Source organism: Neoarius graeffei, chromosome 28, assembly GCF_027579695.1.
Source record: "Neoarius graeffei isolate fNeoGra1 chromosome 28, fNeoGra1.pri, whole genome shotgun sequence".
In the NCBI taxonomy this organism is placed as follows: domain Eukaryota; kingdom Metazoa; phylum Chordata; class Actinopteri; order Siluriformes; family Ariidae; genus Neoarius; species Neoarius graeffei.
Window position 1 is genome coordinate 38,487,649 of NC_083596.1, and position 13,118 is coordinate 38,500,766.

Below are 13,118 nucleotides of genomic sequence, written 5' to 3' on the forward strand. Positions count from 1 at the left end.
ATGTTTAGTCCGGGTCTTGGATTCTAACAAGGCTGGAATTTGTTCCAGTAAAATCTCAAATCTGAGTGGAACTTGACTCGCACCGTTACTCATCGTTCTCATCACCATGACGTCACCACCACAGTGTGTACCACCATTCCCCCCCTTCCAAGAACAAAACGCAAAGCTCTAAACCTGAAAACATTCTGATGATTAACACAAGCACTAAAAGCCATGTGACTCAACCGAAGCTGACAGACTTATTAACGGCGTCAAGAAGCTAAAGCTCGTATCCCTAATGGATCCGCTCTGGCTCGCCTTAATGAGCACTCAATTAAATGCTTGCTTGATGAATCCATCAGGTAATAAAGGTGGGAAGGAGAAGAGCAGCCGTGACCCCTGACCTGTAAATGAGCAAGATGAACATGAAGTGGGGGTTGCGTTTAAAAACGGACAAGTGGGATATTGGGTCCAAACCCTCAGACAACTGAATTACCCGACTTAAAGATGCCTTTTTAGATGTGTGGGAGCGCCTGAGGGGGTGCTGCGCCTTACCAAGGCCGGAGAAGATTTATACCGGCTGTTAAGGGGGCCGTTAGGGACAGGCTGGCATTTGAAATCTATTTAAAAATGTGTGGAGGTGGATGAGGGGATTTTATTAAGAAGGATTAAGAAGAAGTGTTCAGATGTATTCTTGTTCTTCCATAATGTATAGTGATCATCCCTCGTTCTTCTTTCATACAGATATGTATATATTAGTGTACACACACACACACACGAGATGAATGCCGGGCTTTGATGGTCAGATGCAGTGACCCGGTCAAGAAAAGAAGCACTTCAAGAGGTCATTCATAACTTGGCCAGCGTACACACCACCTCCTTGCTCCGCCTGGTCGTCCTCAAAGAGCCATTCAGAGCGAAAGAGTGGAGAAAAAGGGGCGAGTAAAAAAAAAAAAAAGGTGTGCGTTTCTGCGAGTGAAATGGAGAAGGTCAAGCAGTGGAGGGTGAATACAGGTTTATTTACCTGGACTATTGAGAGTGAGAGGAGTGGGGGGGGGGGGGTGTTGCCTCCAGAAGCACTAATCCCCGACACGGAAGCATGTCCTGATTCCCTGCTGCATGCTGGAATTAGAAGCGTGGCGACTTTCAGATCCAATCAATAACCCGCATGGTTTTATTGCGCTAAAGGAATACTCGGGGGGGGGGACACGACCAAACCCTGTTTACTGATCACTTGCTGATATCGGAAGTCTAAGGGCAGTTTTCAGGGTCGTCAACAAACAGCGACGAAAAACACGAATCTTTAGCGAAACGGCTTCATTCTTTCTGAGATTAGAAAGTCTTTCAGGGCATTTTTACCCGAACGCCAGGTGCAATTCTGGGCTCATCATCGCATGTTGACCTTCACGTAGAATTTCTTCCCATCTGTGCAATTTCACGTTACTTTTGTACACGCAGGTTTGCAAAAAACGGTAGGCATGAGGTTCGTCAGTTTATTGCATTCGTCATTATAGGATTAACCACCAGTTGTGAAGAGCGGAGTGCGGATGAAGAGCTGCTCTCGTAGAAGATTTTCCCACTGTACGCTCGCACCGCATTGGTTACAGGACGTTGCTCCAATCCTATCCTCCTGAAAGTCGGGTTTGCTGCATCGATAAAGCATTCGGTCTCAAACTTGAAACAGGAAGTAACAAGTCAAATTGGTGGAACCGATCTCGTAGCTGATAGCTTCCACACTTCATCATGGACCACATGACGGTTCAGTTGAAGCGACCACGGTTTCTAAGAGGAGTAGGGATTTGGTTCTAAAAGCCAAGCCAAAAAGACTGTCACATGTACACTTGAGCACAGACTAAAGCACACGGTGAAATTCCTCCTCTGCGTTTAACCCATCTGAAGCAGTGAGCAATGAGTGCGCACATCTACCCAGAGCAGTGGGCAGTGATGCTACAGCGCCCGGGAAGCAGTTAGGGGCTCAGTGCTTTGCTCAAGGGCACTTCAGCCCAACCTCAGGCCATGGCTGCTCCGTGTCAACCTCACCACATGACTTTGGACTGCAGGGGAAACCGGAGCAAACCCACGGAGACACGGGGCGAACATGCAAACTCCACCATTCCCAGGCCCGAAACCCGCTTTCACACTCCACCAAATATTACCAAAATCAGAAGGATAAATGTGTGGCCGTGTTACTAACGTAATCCAACATCACACGGACGCCTCGTTAGAACTGACGTCACGTTTTGACGCGACTCACCACCTGCCCTTTGTCTTTCATTCTAACGGAATTTCAAGTCGCTGGGGCTGGGTTTTTCTGATCTTTTCTCAGAAAAGCCAGAAAAACAGCTCCGAAATTCCTGACGGTGGTAATCGCGTGCCCGCTACGGTATCTAATTCAGTAGTCCGAGATTGAGGTTGAAAAAACACCGGCGTATCCCTTTAACGCTCCATGACTGATCTCGGGTTAAAGTCATTGATCTGATCGTGTGCTGAGGTCACGCCGTCCTTGACGAGTACGTCCTGCCGATTAGTTAACACCACAGATCTGAGATCGGGCAGGTGGTGCAGAGATAGAGAGCTTTTCCATAATCTACGCTGAGCTCTGGGTCAGTGGAGTAGAACAGATACAGTCCTGACTCAGCGGCTCTGCTGTTAAGCTGTGCCCACACACACACACACACATACACTGTCCTAAATAACGCACATAAATTTCCCGTTCAAAGCCCTGGCAGTATGTATCCTGTATCCCAAGTGGAGAGGCCTAGATTTCTTGGGATGTGCCAACACACACACACCTGGAAAATGAGTCATGCTGCAGTGCACGAAACCAAAGAAGGAAGAACGCAGCTGACATTAGAAAATATCATGAATCAAGTGAAAACCAAATTGGTTCTAATAATAAAAGTGAAATCTGCAGTGCACTAAAAAGTGTAGTGAGACTCACAGGGGAAAGAAACACTAAAACAAATTGGGACGCAGCCCACAGCAGCTGTGGTGAGAATGGAAACACAAACCGACTGCTATTCAGCACCCCTGTCCTCACACTGGCCCTGACTGGAAACAGGTGTGTGTGTGTGTGTATGCGCACAACTGTGCCTGTGTGCAAGAACAGCATATCTGTTTGTGACGTGTGTATGAGTGTCAGTGTGCTTCATTAGCAGACACCAAAGAAGCAGAGGTGGTAATTAACCTGTAAGTGCATATCATAACCACTCAACACACTCTCACTCACACACACACACCCCTGTAGTCAGGAGAACAAAGCCACAAAAGCAATGGGTGGGAGAGTAGGGGTGAAGCAGAAAAAGATAAAATGGGATGTTTATTAATTAAAAAAAAAGATGAAACTAGAGATTGGAAAAGACAGATTACGGGATCACTCAGTGCCGCGAGCCAGAGAAAGTAAGACAAGCCATAAACAGCTCTTCCGTTTCCACACACACGCACGCACACGCACTAATAGTGATGTATAGCAGCTCTTTAAACTCTGAGCACGAAGACAGAAAGCACACAAGAACAGAACAGGCGCACGGCCACAACCACGACAGAAAGCAGAAGAGAAATCGCACGTCGTTAAGATGACAGCGAGACTTGAGAACCTTTTGGCGCAGGAGTTTACTGCGGACGCGGCCCCACAGCTTAGCGCCTGTGTTGGAATGGCTCTTCGTCGCGGGAGGCTCGTCCACGCAACAGCGTTCCTCCAAGCGCTCGCACACCGAGTTCAGGTTACAGTCCGTGACCACGATCTCAGTCATCCTGACCTCGCGAACACGCACAAGGGGTCGCTCGTCCCCCCCGACGCTCCCTACAGCAGAGTATCCAACAATTCAAAAAAAAAAAAAAAAATCTTCCCAATTCAAAAAAAAAAAAAAAGTCTGGTTTAGAACACACAAAAACCTATAAGTGATTATCAAAAGGTTTAAATTTCCACCATGTGACTGGGACGGAGTGATGAAAACGAGAAACGTGATCAAGAGTCATTCTGAAGGAAACGTCCTGCTCGAGCTGCCTGCATCTCTCTGCTCCTCTCACGATATGATTCCCAGCAACACACGCACGCACAGAGGAGGAGGATCGAGGGAAGGAGGGATGAGGGGAGGAGGGAGATTGGGAGAGTTGCCTTTTCATTTTGACAGAAAAGAACGTAGACCCGGGAATGGGGGGGGGGGACTTTTATGGCACAAAAGGCACTCTCTTCTCATTGGTTTGTATGTTTATTTTTTTCTCCTTTTATCTGTTTTCCTTTCTGTCTGTGCAATATCTCTCCGGTGATCCTTCATCACTCACACTAATCTCATATCACCTGGATCTCTCATCATCCATCGCCGCCTTTTATCCATCTTTCTAGACAAACGGCACGAGCGTAATCGATTTAGCCCGGCCTACACCGTAGCGCTGCGTTATTAACCGAACGACACACAGATAGTGAGTTATACCAGCTACCGCGTTTTAGCCGAGGGGACGTTTTTCCAGGGGACCGACTGGAACTTAGCAGCGTCCGTTTGGCTCATAGGCTTTTAAAGGAAATTAGAACACGAAGAACAAGTGTATTAGTAAGATGTTGGCAAAACGGCGCTGGTGGAGATTCCATAAGACGTGTGCTGGAGGGGCCGAGACCAAACGATCATTCTGAAGTCTGGACGATGATGGATGAAATTGAGAACTCGAGTGACAAATCTATTCTTTTTCACATCATGGACATTTTTGCACGTAGTCCTCATTCCTCATCCCCATCGTCCTCGCTGTGACTAAGCGCGTCTCGTCTGAACGCGACGGTAATCAGGAGAAGCTCTACCACAGTACTGGCCCAAATTGAACTTCATGTGGTGTCTCTCCAGAGGGCTGAGGAGAAGGAGGGCATGCAAGAACGCAAGAGGTATTTTTAAAACCGGGCTTAAAAAAAAAAAAGTTGGCGGCCTCATTCTGGGCCTGCGTCATCATGTCGCGGAAGGAATGTCTGGGAAAAGGGGGAGGGCATGAAAAATAGTAAAGGATGCCACAGAAAGAAAAGGAAAAGCAAGTGATCCAAACATAGAGCTGAGCCGCTGAAGGTTGAGGTGATCTGAACTCACCACCTTGTGGTCTGAAGCGAAGAACTGTGACCACTGGACTGGTGCTACACGTCACTACTGAGGTTATGAACATGAAAAGTTTGTTTAATTTAAAAATATATGTGAAGGTCCGTCTCTCTCTCTCTCTCTCTCTCTCTCTCTCTCTCAGATTGCTGTAACCACAAGATCTGAATCACGTTCCTTTCTTTTGAAACATCACTTCAACGTTAACCTCGGGTTTTAACTTTAAATCCTGTGACTGCACGTCTATTTGTGGCGGAAACAAAATAGTACAGGAGAGAAAATGCAATTGTCCAGTCATGTGGCAGCAAACCAGACAATGTTCTTCCGACCTTCAGCGAGTCTCAGATTCTTGTTCTTGGAACCTGATGTGGTCTGCTGTTGTTGGACCTGATGTGCATCCTGAGATGCTTCTCAGCTCACCACGGTTATCCAGAGTGGTTATCTGACTTAGGCTACGTTTACACTAGACCGTATCTATCTCATTTTCTTCGCGGATGCACTGTCCGTTTACATTAAACCGCCTGGAAACGCCGGGAAACGGGAATCCGCCAGCGTCCACGTATTCAATCCAGATCGTGTCAGCTCCGGTGCTGTGTAAACATTCAAAATACGCGGATACGCTGTGCTGAGCTCTAGCTGGCGTCTCATTGGACAACGTCACTGTGACATCCACCTTCCTGATTCGCTGGCGTTGGTCATGTGACGCGACTGCTGAAAAACGGCGCGGACTTCTGCCTTGTATCACCTTTCATTAAAGAGTATAAAAGTATGAAAATACTGCAAATACTGATGCAAATACTGCCCATTGTGTAGTTATGATTGTCTTTAGGCTTGCCATCCTTCCACTTGCAAGTGGTAAGTGATATGCGCTGGGATCACACACACAGCGGCTCAGTCCCGAATCGTGGCTTGTGCACTTCACTCGCGCGCTCTGTGAGCTGCGCAGGGCCGGAGTGCGCACCCTCCAGAGGGCACTCGCTGTTCAGGGCGGAGTGATTTGGAGCGCAGGATGCCTGCGGAGCCGAGCGTATCCGCGTATTGGCGTTGCTGTGTGCACGGCTAACGGTTTTAGTGTAAACGCGAATCATTTTAAGAACATTAATCTGATGATCCGCTGATTCGATGTAATGTAAACGTAGCCTTAGCGTAGCCTTCCTGTCCGCTCCAAACAAACAAACTGCCCGTTCTCCTCTGATCTCTCTCAGCAACGAGGTGCTCATTGGGTGTGCCTTTTCGCACCAATAAATCTCTCAGCGAGAACACGTTGCTCAGGTATTTCTCATCGTCACTATCGCCTGAGGTATTGTGCCTTGGAACGACCGTGAACGGAGGAGAAAGAGACAGACAGAACAATGAGGGGGCTGAGGAGGTCTGAAGAGGCAGATGTGGAGTGGAGCATCTCATTCAAATCAGCTTGACATTATTTCAGCACTTCCTTCGTTCGTTCTGCTATGGATGATGAGCTGGAGAATACTGAGAACAATGGGGAAACTGGAAAAAGGGATGGAACGGGGGGGGGGGGGGGGGGGAGTGCGTTTCACTGAAGACCGTGGCCCTCCTTTCATGTTCGGAGCAGATGATTGGTTACGAAGGCTTCGAGTACCAAACCAGAAATCATTAACATACAGCCAAGCCTTTATTGCGTGCGCGCGCACACGCAGACCACCTGACAGGCTACCTAGTGTGTTAGTGTGTCATGGCACAACCTTGCCTGATTAGCCACTTGGTTTCCATGGCAACCATAGTTATAATAGTGCAAAATCAAATCAGTGCACCAAGCTGCCATGCTAAGGAAAAAAAATGAAAGTTTAAAAAAAAAACCAAAAAAAAAACCATACATCATAAGAGGATAATTGAAGTTCGATTTGATGAGCAAAATCATCACACACACTCATGCGTGTGGAACGGTGATGGTGGGGTGGGATGATTAATTCATGAGGCACGCTCGTCTCTTTTGTCTTCAGGAGGCTTTCTAGGAAAAGCTGTCTGGCCGAGTCATGCAGCGCTGATGCGAACACCGAGGGAATGAGCCGAACGTCCCAAATTCTCCAAGAGTGCTTCATGATCCCACTCGGGTTCCCTGAAGGTATCTGTGCGTCTCCCAAAATAAAAAAAAAATATTTAAAACACTAAAGTAAAAGTAGATCAGGACGATACACACACAAAAAAAACCAACCCAGTTCCTGGTGTGTACGTCATGCTGTAGTGCTGTGATCTGGTGTGTAGGTGGCTCGCAGTTGGACAGGGCTTGACAGAAGATACACGACCTTCCCGCTTACCCAGAAACCTCTTTTCAACCAACAGAAAGACGAAAGTTCTTTCTTGCTACGATCTCTCGATACCATAAAACGAACTTCATAGTGAAACACTGCTACAGGAAGCGCAAAATAGAGCGCCATGTGTCTCTGGGTGCTTATACACGCACACAAATCCCGTTAGTCGCATTCCACTGCTTCTTGCACACCGGGACATCGTCGCATTACACGCAAGTATATTCTGCACGGGAAGCCTGAGGTGTGTATTGTTATGAGTCATACAACTAAAAAGAGGCAGTCCCTGGGCTCCAGGAGTGTCAGAACGATTAGCCGCGTGCAGCAAAGAAAGATACGACAAAGCAGATATTAAAGCAGGAACACGCTTTCCCTCGGTGTCAAGTTGCGTCATTGGCGATTTAATTATCCGCTTCCTTTAAAACTATTTCAAGTGCACTGTAACCCCAGAACGAGGACCCTTTTGTGAGCAAAAAGTGAGCTAGCTAACTGTAAAGAATGATGTATCGATATTTAAAAAAAGCAACAACAAACAAAATACTCAAATGTTCTAGATTTAACAAGTATATACAGGTTCCAGGTTCGAACCTCACGACCGACAGGGGCCTTTCTGTGTGGAGTTTGCATGTTCTTGACGGGTTTCCTCCGACAGTTCAAAGACATTACATTACAGGCGTTTGGCAGACGCTCTACAGCGTACCCAGAGCAGCCTGGGGAGCCTTGTTCAAGGGCCATTCCTTCAGCCATTCCTGCCGGTCCAGGGAATCGAACCGGCGACCTTTTAGTCCCAAAGCTGCTTCTCTAACCATTAGGGCCATGGCTTAAGACATGCAGATTAGATAAAATACCCAGCCACTGTGGTTGCACAAGTCAGTGCATACTTAGTGCTGGTCCCGAGCCCGACAGATTGGGCAGGGTTGCGTCAGGAAGGGCATCCGCATACATGTCAACCTATACGGAATGTCCGTATTTTATACGGATTTGATTCAATAAACGTAGTATACGGGCGTATAAATAAAGTTATACGGATTCTTTAAAAAAAACTTCAATATTTATTTAGAGCTATAATCAATTCCCACGATGATAAAACCGCGCATAACATTTACAAACGTACTGTACACCACAGCCAGCCAGTAAAGAGTCTTATGAAATCGCGCGTTATCTTGTGGTAGCGAGACTTCGTTCCACTTTTGATCATGCGCACACCGCATTGCGAGAATCCCGCCAACCGTGAAGTCATAGACATATAAACATAGACGCCGCCTTCTGCGTAGAGTCATACGTCATCCTCGCCGCCATATTGGATGTGGCCAAGTGGAGATTCTTCAACCGTCTCTGGTATAGCGTCTAGACAGTAGCCGAGAATAAAGATGCCTCATTCATGTGCTGCGTTTAACTGTACCAACAGGTTTACCGTCCAAACAAGATCACACGGGATTACCTTTCACAGGTGAGACTGGAAAAATACTTTTCATTGTATTTGGTCATTATAACGTTATTTTACGAACAGATTTTCCTGACTTTGTGGCTAATATGAAGTCTTGCGCATAATAGCCGCTCGGTGAAACCTGTCTCCAAACAACGAAGTATTTCCTTCGTAACTACGCTGATAACACTTTGTGTTTTTGTCAAACATTGGAGCTTTGTATTCATTCTGAAGGTTTATTGTTATTAATATTGAATAAAAAGTAACTGGGATACATCATTGTTAATTATCATTCAAATTTTAGGTAAATTATTTTAATTTGCATCTTATACGGATTTTATAAGGGAAATACGGATTTTGGAGGTTGGTTATACAGGTTTGATTGACCAAAGTTTGACATGTATGCATCCGGTGTAAAAACTATGCCGAAGCAAATATGCTCCGCTGTGGTGACCCTTTACGGGAGCATCCGGAGATGATGATGCAGCGTAACTCACTTAAAAGCTCGTAAACACTTTGTTTACTGTTCATGTTGTGAGCAGCCATGTTGATCTCGCGTTACTTCCTGAACACGGGATTGAGGAATTCCGAGTCGAGAGGGCGTTTTCCTCAGTGGAGGTCAAAGTTGTAGTCGAACGCAATATAAAATACCAGACTACGTAGCGAGCAGAGTCACTTCGGGAATGTGGAAAATAAGTTTCAAACCCCAGTTTAGACAAAACGTAATAGTTTTGAAATATAAGTATTGTTCTTTCCACCAAACCGATATGGTCCACCAATTCCCTTAGCCTTCCGCGCCAGATGCAACACCACAAACTTTGTTCATTCCAGTAGTTAGACTGGTTTCCCCACCAGAAACCAATGCACAGATGTTTGTATACGCTGAAGTAGAGCCGCGATCCGATCGAAAGCTTTGGGATTCTGATGCTTGTGGCCAGAAAAGTGTAAAAAAATAAATAAATAAATAAAAATGGGGTGTGTACGATCCAACACCAGTGCGTGCGTGCTGTGACCTACTTGGGAGTGGATGGAGAGCTGAGAAAATCTAGAAGAGTTAATAATTTACAAAGAAAGAGGAAGAGAGGGAAATGGCAGGAGTGCTGGCGACTGGAGAACAAGGCCAGTGATGGTGTGATGAGAGAAAAGCAATCAGTACGAGTGTGTACCAAAGCCAAACACACTCCGTACACTCGACCCGGATACTTCAAGGTGTAGCCCGTGACATTACGACTTTGCTTGACGTGAGAAACAGTAAATAAAGCAAGAGCACAGAGATGCAGGATGGACTGCAGGTGAAGCAAAGAGCAAAAAGGTACAGATTTTGGAGGACGAGAATTACAAGGAGACAAGTAGAAGGCGCGTGCGAAGAAAACCGACGTAGGTCGTGTCTTCTCATCTCATCTCATTATCTCTAGCCGCTTTATCCTTCTACAGGGTCGCAGGCAAGCTGGAGCCTATCCCAGCTGACTACGGGCGAAAGGCGGGGTACACCCTGGACAAGTCGCCAGGTCATCACAGGGCTGACACATAGACACAGACAACCATTCACACTCACATTCACACCTACGGTCAATTTAGAGTCACCAGTTAACCTAACCTGCATGTCTTTGGACTGTGGGGGAAACCGGAGCACCCGGAGGAAACCCACGCGGACACGGGGAGAACATGCAAACTCCACACAGAAAGGCCCTCGCCGGCCACGGGGCTCGAACCCGGACCTTCTTGCTGTGAGGCGACAGCGCTAACCACTACACCACCGTGCCGCCCATAGGTCGTGTCTTTTACAATTTTATTAGAATTGAATCGTGGAAATCAAAGTGTTGAAGAAATGGTCAGTCGTTTAGCGTGTACAGAGACCGATTTTTTATACGCTAATTAGCAATTAGTGTACAAAAAGCTAGTGCATAAATACTCTGAAATAACAGACAGGAGCTAATATATTTGTTAACGTACAGAACAAAAAAGAGCCGGAATCTCGCTAGTCTTCACAAGATGCAATTTTTGATGCAAAACCCACACCTTAGTGTACTTTTGGGAAAACTCTGAATGCACGGGAATGGCTCATTGGTCCTTCAGATATACTGAAGACAACTAAAATCAGCATTGCTCCGCCCACTCTCACACTCCTAGAAAACGACAGCAACCAGCTGAGATTCCACAGTAACCGCCTAGCTACAACCTAGCAACCAGCAGGAACTTCAAAGCAATGGCATGCCACAGCCGCGTACCAACAGCCTAGAAAACCACTTAAAATACTATAAATCAGGACCTAGTAACTATGTAATACCCACTTGGGATACCATAGCAACCGCCTAGCAACACGGTAGCAACCACTTACAGTGGTGCTTGAAAGTTTGTGAACGCTTTAGAATTTTCTATATTTCTGCATAAATATGACCTAAAACATCATCAGATTTTCACACAAGTCCTAAAAGTAGATAAAGAGAACCCAGTTAAACAAATGAGACAAAAATATTATACTTGGTCATGTATTTATTGAGGAAAATGATCCAATATTACATATCTGTGAGTGGCAAAAGTATGTGAACCTCTAGGATTAGCAGTTAATTTGAAGGTGAAATTAGAGTCAGGTGTTTTCAATCAATGGGACGACAATCAGGTGTGAGTGGGCACGCTGCTTCATTTAAAGGGGTACCAAATATAATATATACAGTTGCTGATGTGACAAAGTAACGTATTCTTAAGTATTCTATCAAATTTATATACTAGAAAACAACGAAATATCTTGGTAACTGTAAATATAATAGTCGGTACGCTAAACGGCACAAGAGTCGCCATTTTTAAAAGACCGTGACGTCAGCCCTACCCACTGCACTAGGAGAGAAGCGTGTAATCATGGCGTCGGGCGCATCAAGTGAAAGCGACAGCTCTGTCGAATCATACGAAGAGATCCCGCAAGACACACTGCAAGCAGGCTATGGCTTAGAAGGGTACCAGTTTGAACCAGTTGGTGTAGCCGATCACTTACAATTCATCCTACTTTCCGATTCACACGTGCTAGTCCCAACCTCAATGAGCCAACACAACTGGGCACATACATACGTCATGAGTGTTACGCAGAGAAAATGAACATGCATTCTGATTGGATAAAATTAATATCATGGCGGGCTGTTCAAACTGCGGAAATAGTTTGCTCGAGCTACTTTCAAAACACTACAAAACTTTCCAACCTTAGAACAAAAAACTTTTGTAAGTCTTGAATAAGGTTCGTTAATGTGTGTTTTATTGTTATATTTACTCTATATATTGCCCTCTGTTCCCCTTTAAAGAACAGGGATCTATCAAAGTCTGATCTTCACAACACATGTTTGTGGAAGTGCATCATGGCACGAACAAAGGAGATTTCTGAGGACCTCAGAAAAAGCGTTGTTGATGCTCATCAGGCTGGAAAAGATTACAAAACCATCTCTAAAGAGTTTGGACTCCACCAATCCACAGTCAGACAGATTGTGTACAAATGGAGGAAATTCAGGACCATTGTCACCCTCCCCAGGAGTGGTCGACCAACAAAGATCACTCCAAAAGCAAGGTGTGTAATAGTCGGCGAGGTCACAAAGGACCCCAGGGTAACTTCTAAGCAACTGAAGGCCTCTCTCACACTGGCTAATGTTAATGTTCATGAGTCCACCATCAGGAGAACACTGAACAACAATGGTGTGCATGGCAGGGTTGCAAGGAGAAAGCCACTGCTCTCCAAAAAGAACATTGCTGCTCGTCTGCAGTTTGCTAAAGATCACGTGTACAAGCCAGAAGGCTATTGGAAAAATGTTTTGTGGACGGATGAGACCAAAATAGAACTTTTTGGTTTAAATGAGAAGCGTTATGTTTGGAGAAAGGAAAACGCTGCATTCCAGCATAAGAACCTTATCCCATCTGTGAAACATGGTGGTGGTAGGATCATGGTTTGGGCCTGTTTTGCTGCATCTGGGCCAGGACGGCTTGCCATCATTGATGGAACAATGAATTCTGAATTATATCAGCGAATTCTAAAGGAAAATGTCAGAACATCTGTCCATGAACCGAATCTCAAGAGAAGGTGGGTCATGCAGCAAGACAACGACCCTAAGCACACAAGTCGTTCTACCAAAGAATGGTTAAAGAAGAATAAAGTTAATGTTTTGGAACGGCCAAGTCAAAGTCCTGACCTTAATCCAATCGAAATGTTGTGGAAGGACCTGAAGCGAGCGGTTCATGTGAGGAAACCCACCAACATCCCAGAGTTGAAGCTGTTCTGTACGGAGGAACGGGCTAAAATTCCTCCAAACCAGCGTGCAGGACTGATCAACAGTTACCGCAAACGTTTAGTTGCAGTTATTGCTGCACAAGGGGGTCACACCAGATACTGAAAGC

At 45.8% G+C, this 13,118-nt stretch overlaps 1 protein-coding gene across 7 annotated transcripts in view; it reads right to left on the bottom strand.

Annotated features, from left to right (window-relative positions):
* Nucleotides 1-13,118, bottom strand: part of abr (ABR activator of RhoGEF and GTPase) — a 300,438-nt gene that overhangs the window by 22,869 nt on the left and 264,451 nt on the right. The window contains exon 1 of one of the 7 annotated variants that reach the window (XM_060912274.1): nt 3,576-3,995. The exons of the other annotated variants lie outside the window; for them this stretch is intronic. Within the exon in view, the coding sequence (XP_060768257.1) occupies nt 3,576-3,731 (156 nt within the window). The 5' untranslated portion in view covers nt 3,732-3,995. Of the gene's footprint in view, nt 1-3,575; nt 3,996-13,118 lie in introns of those variants that run through there. 7 annotated transcript variants of the gene reach the window in all.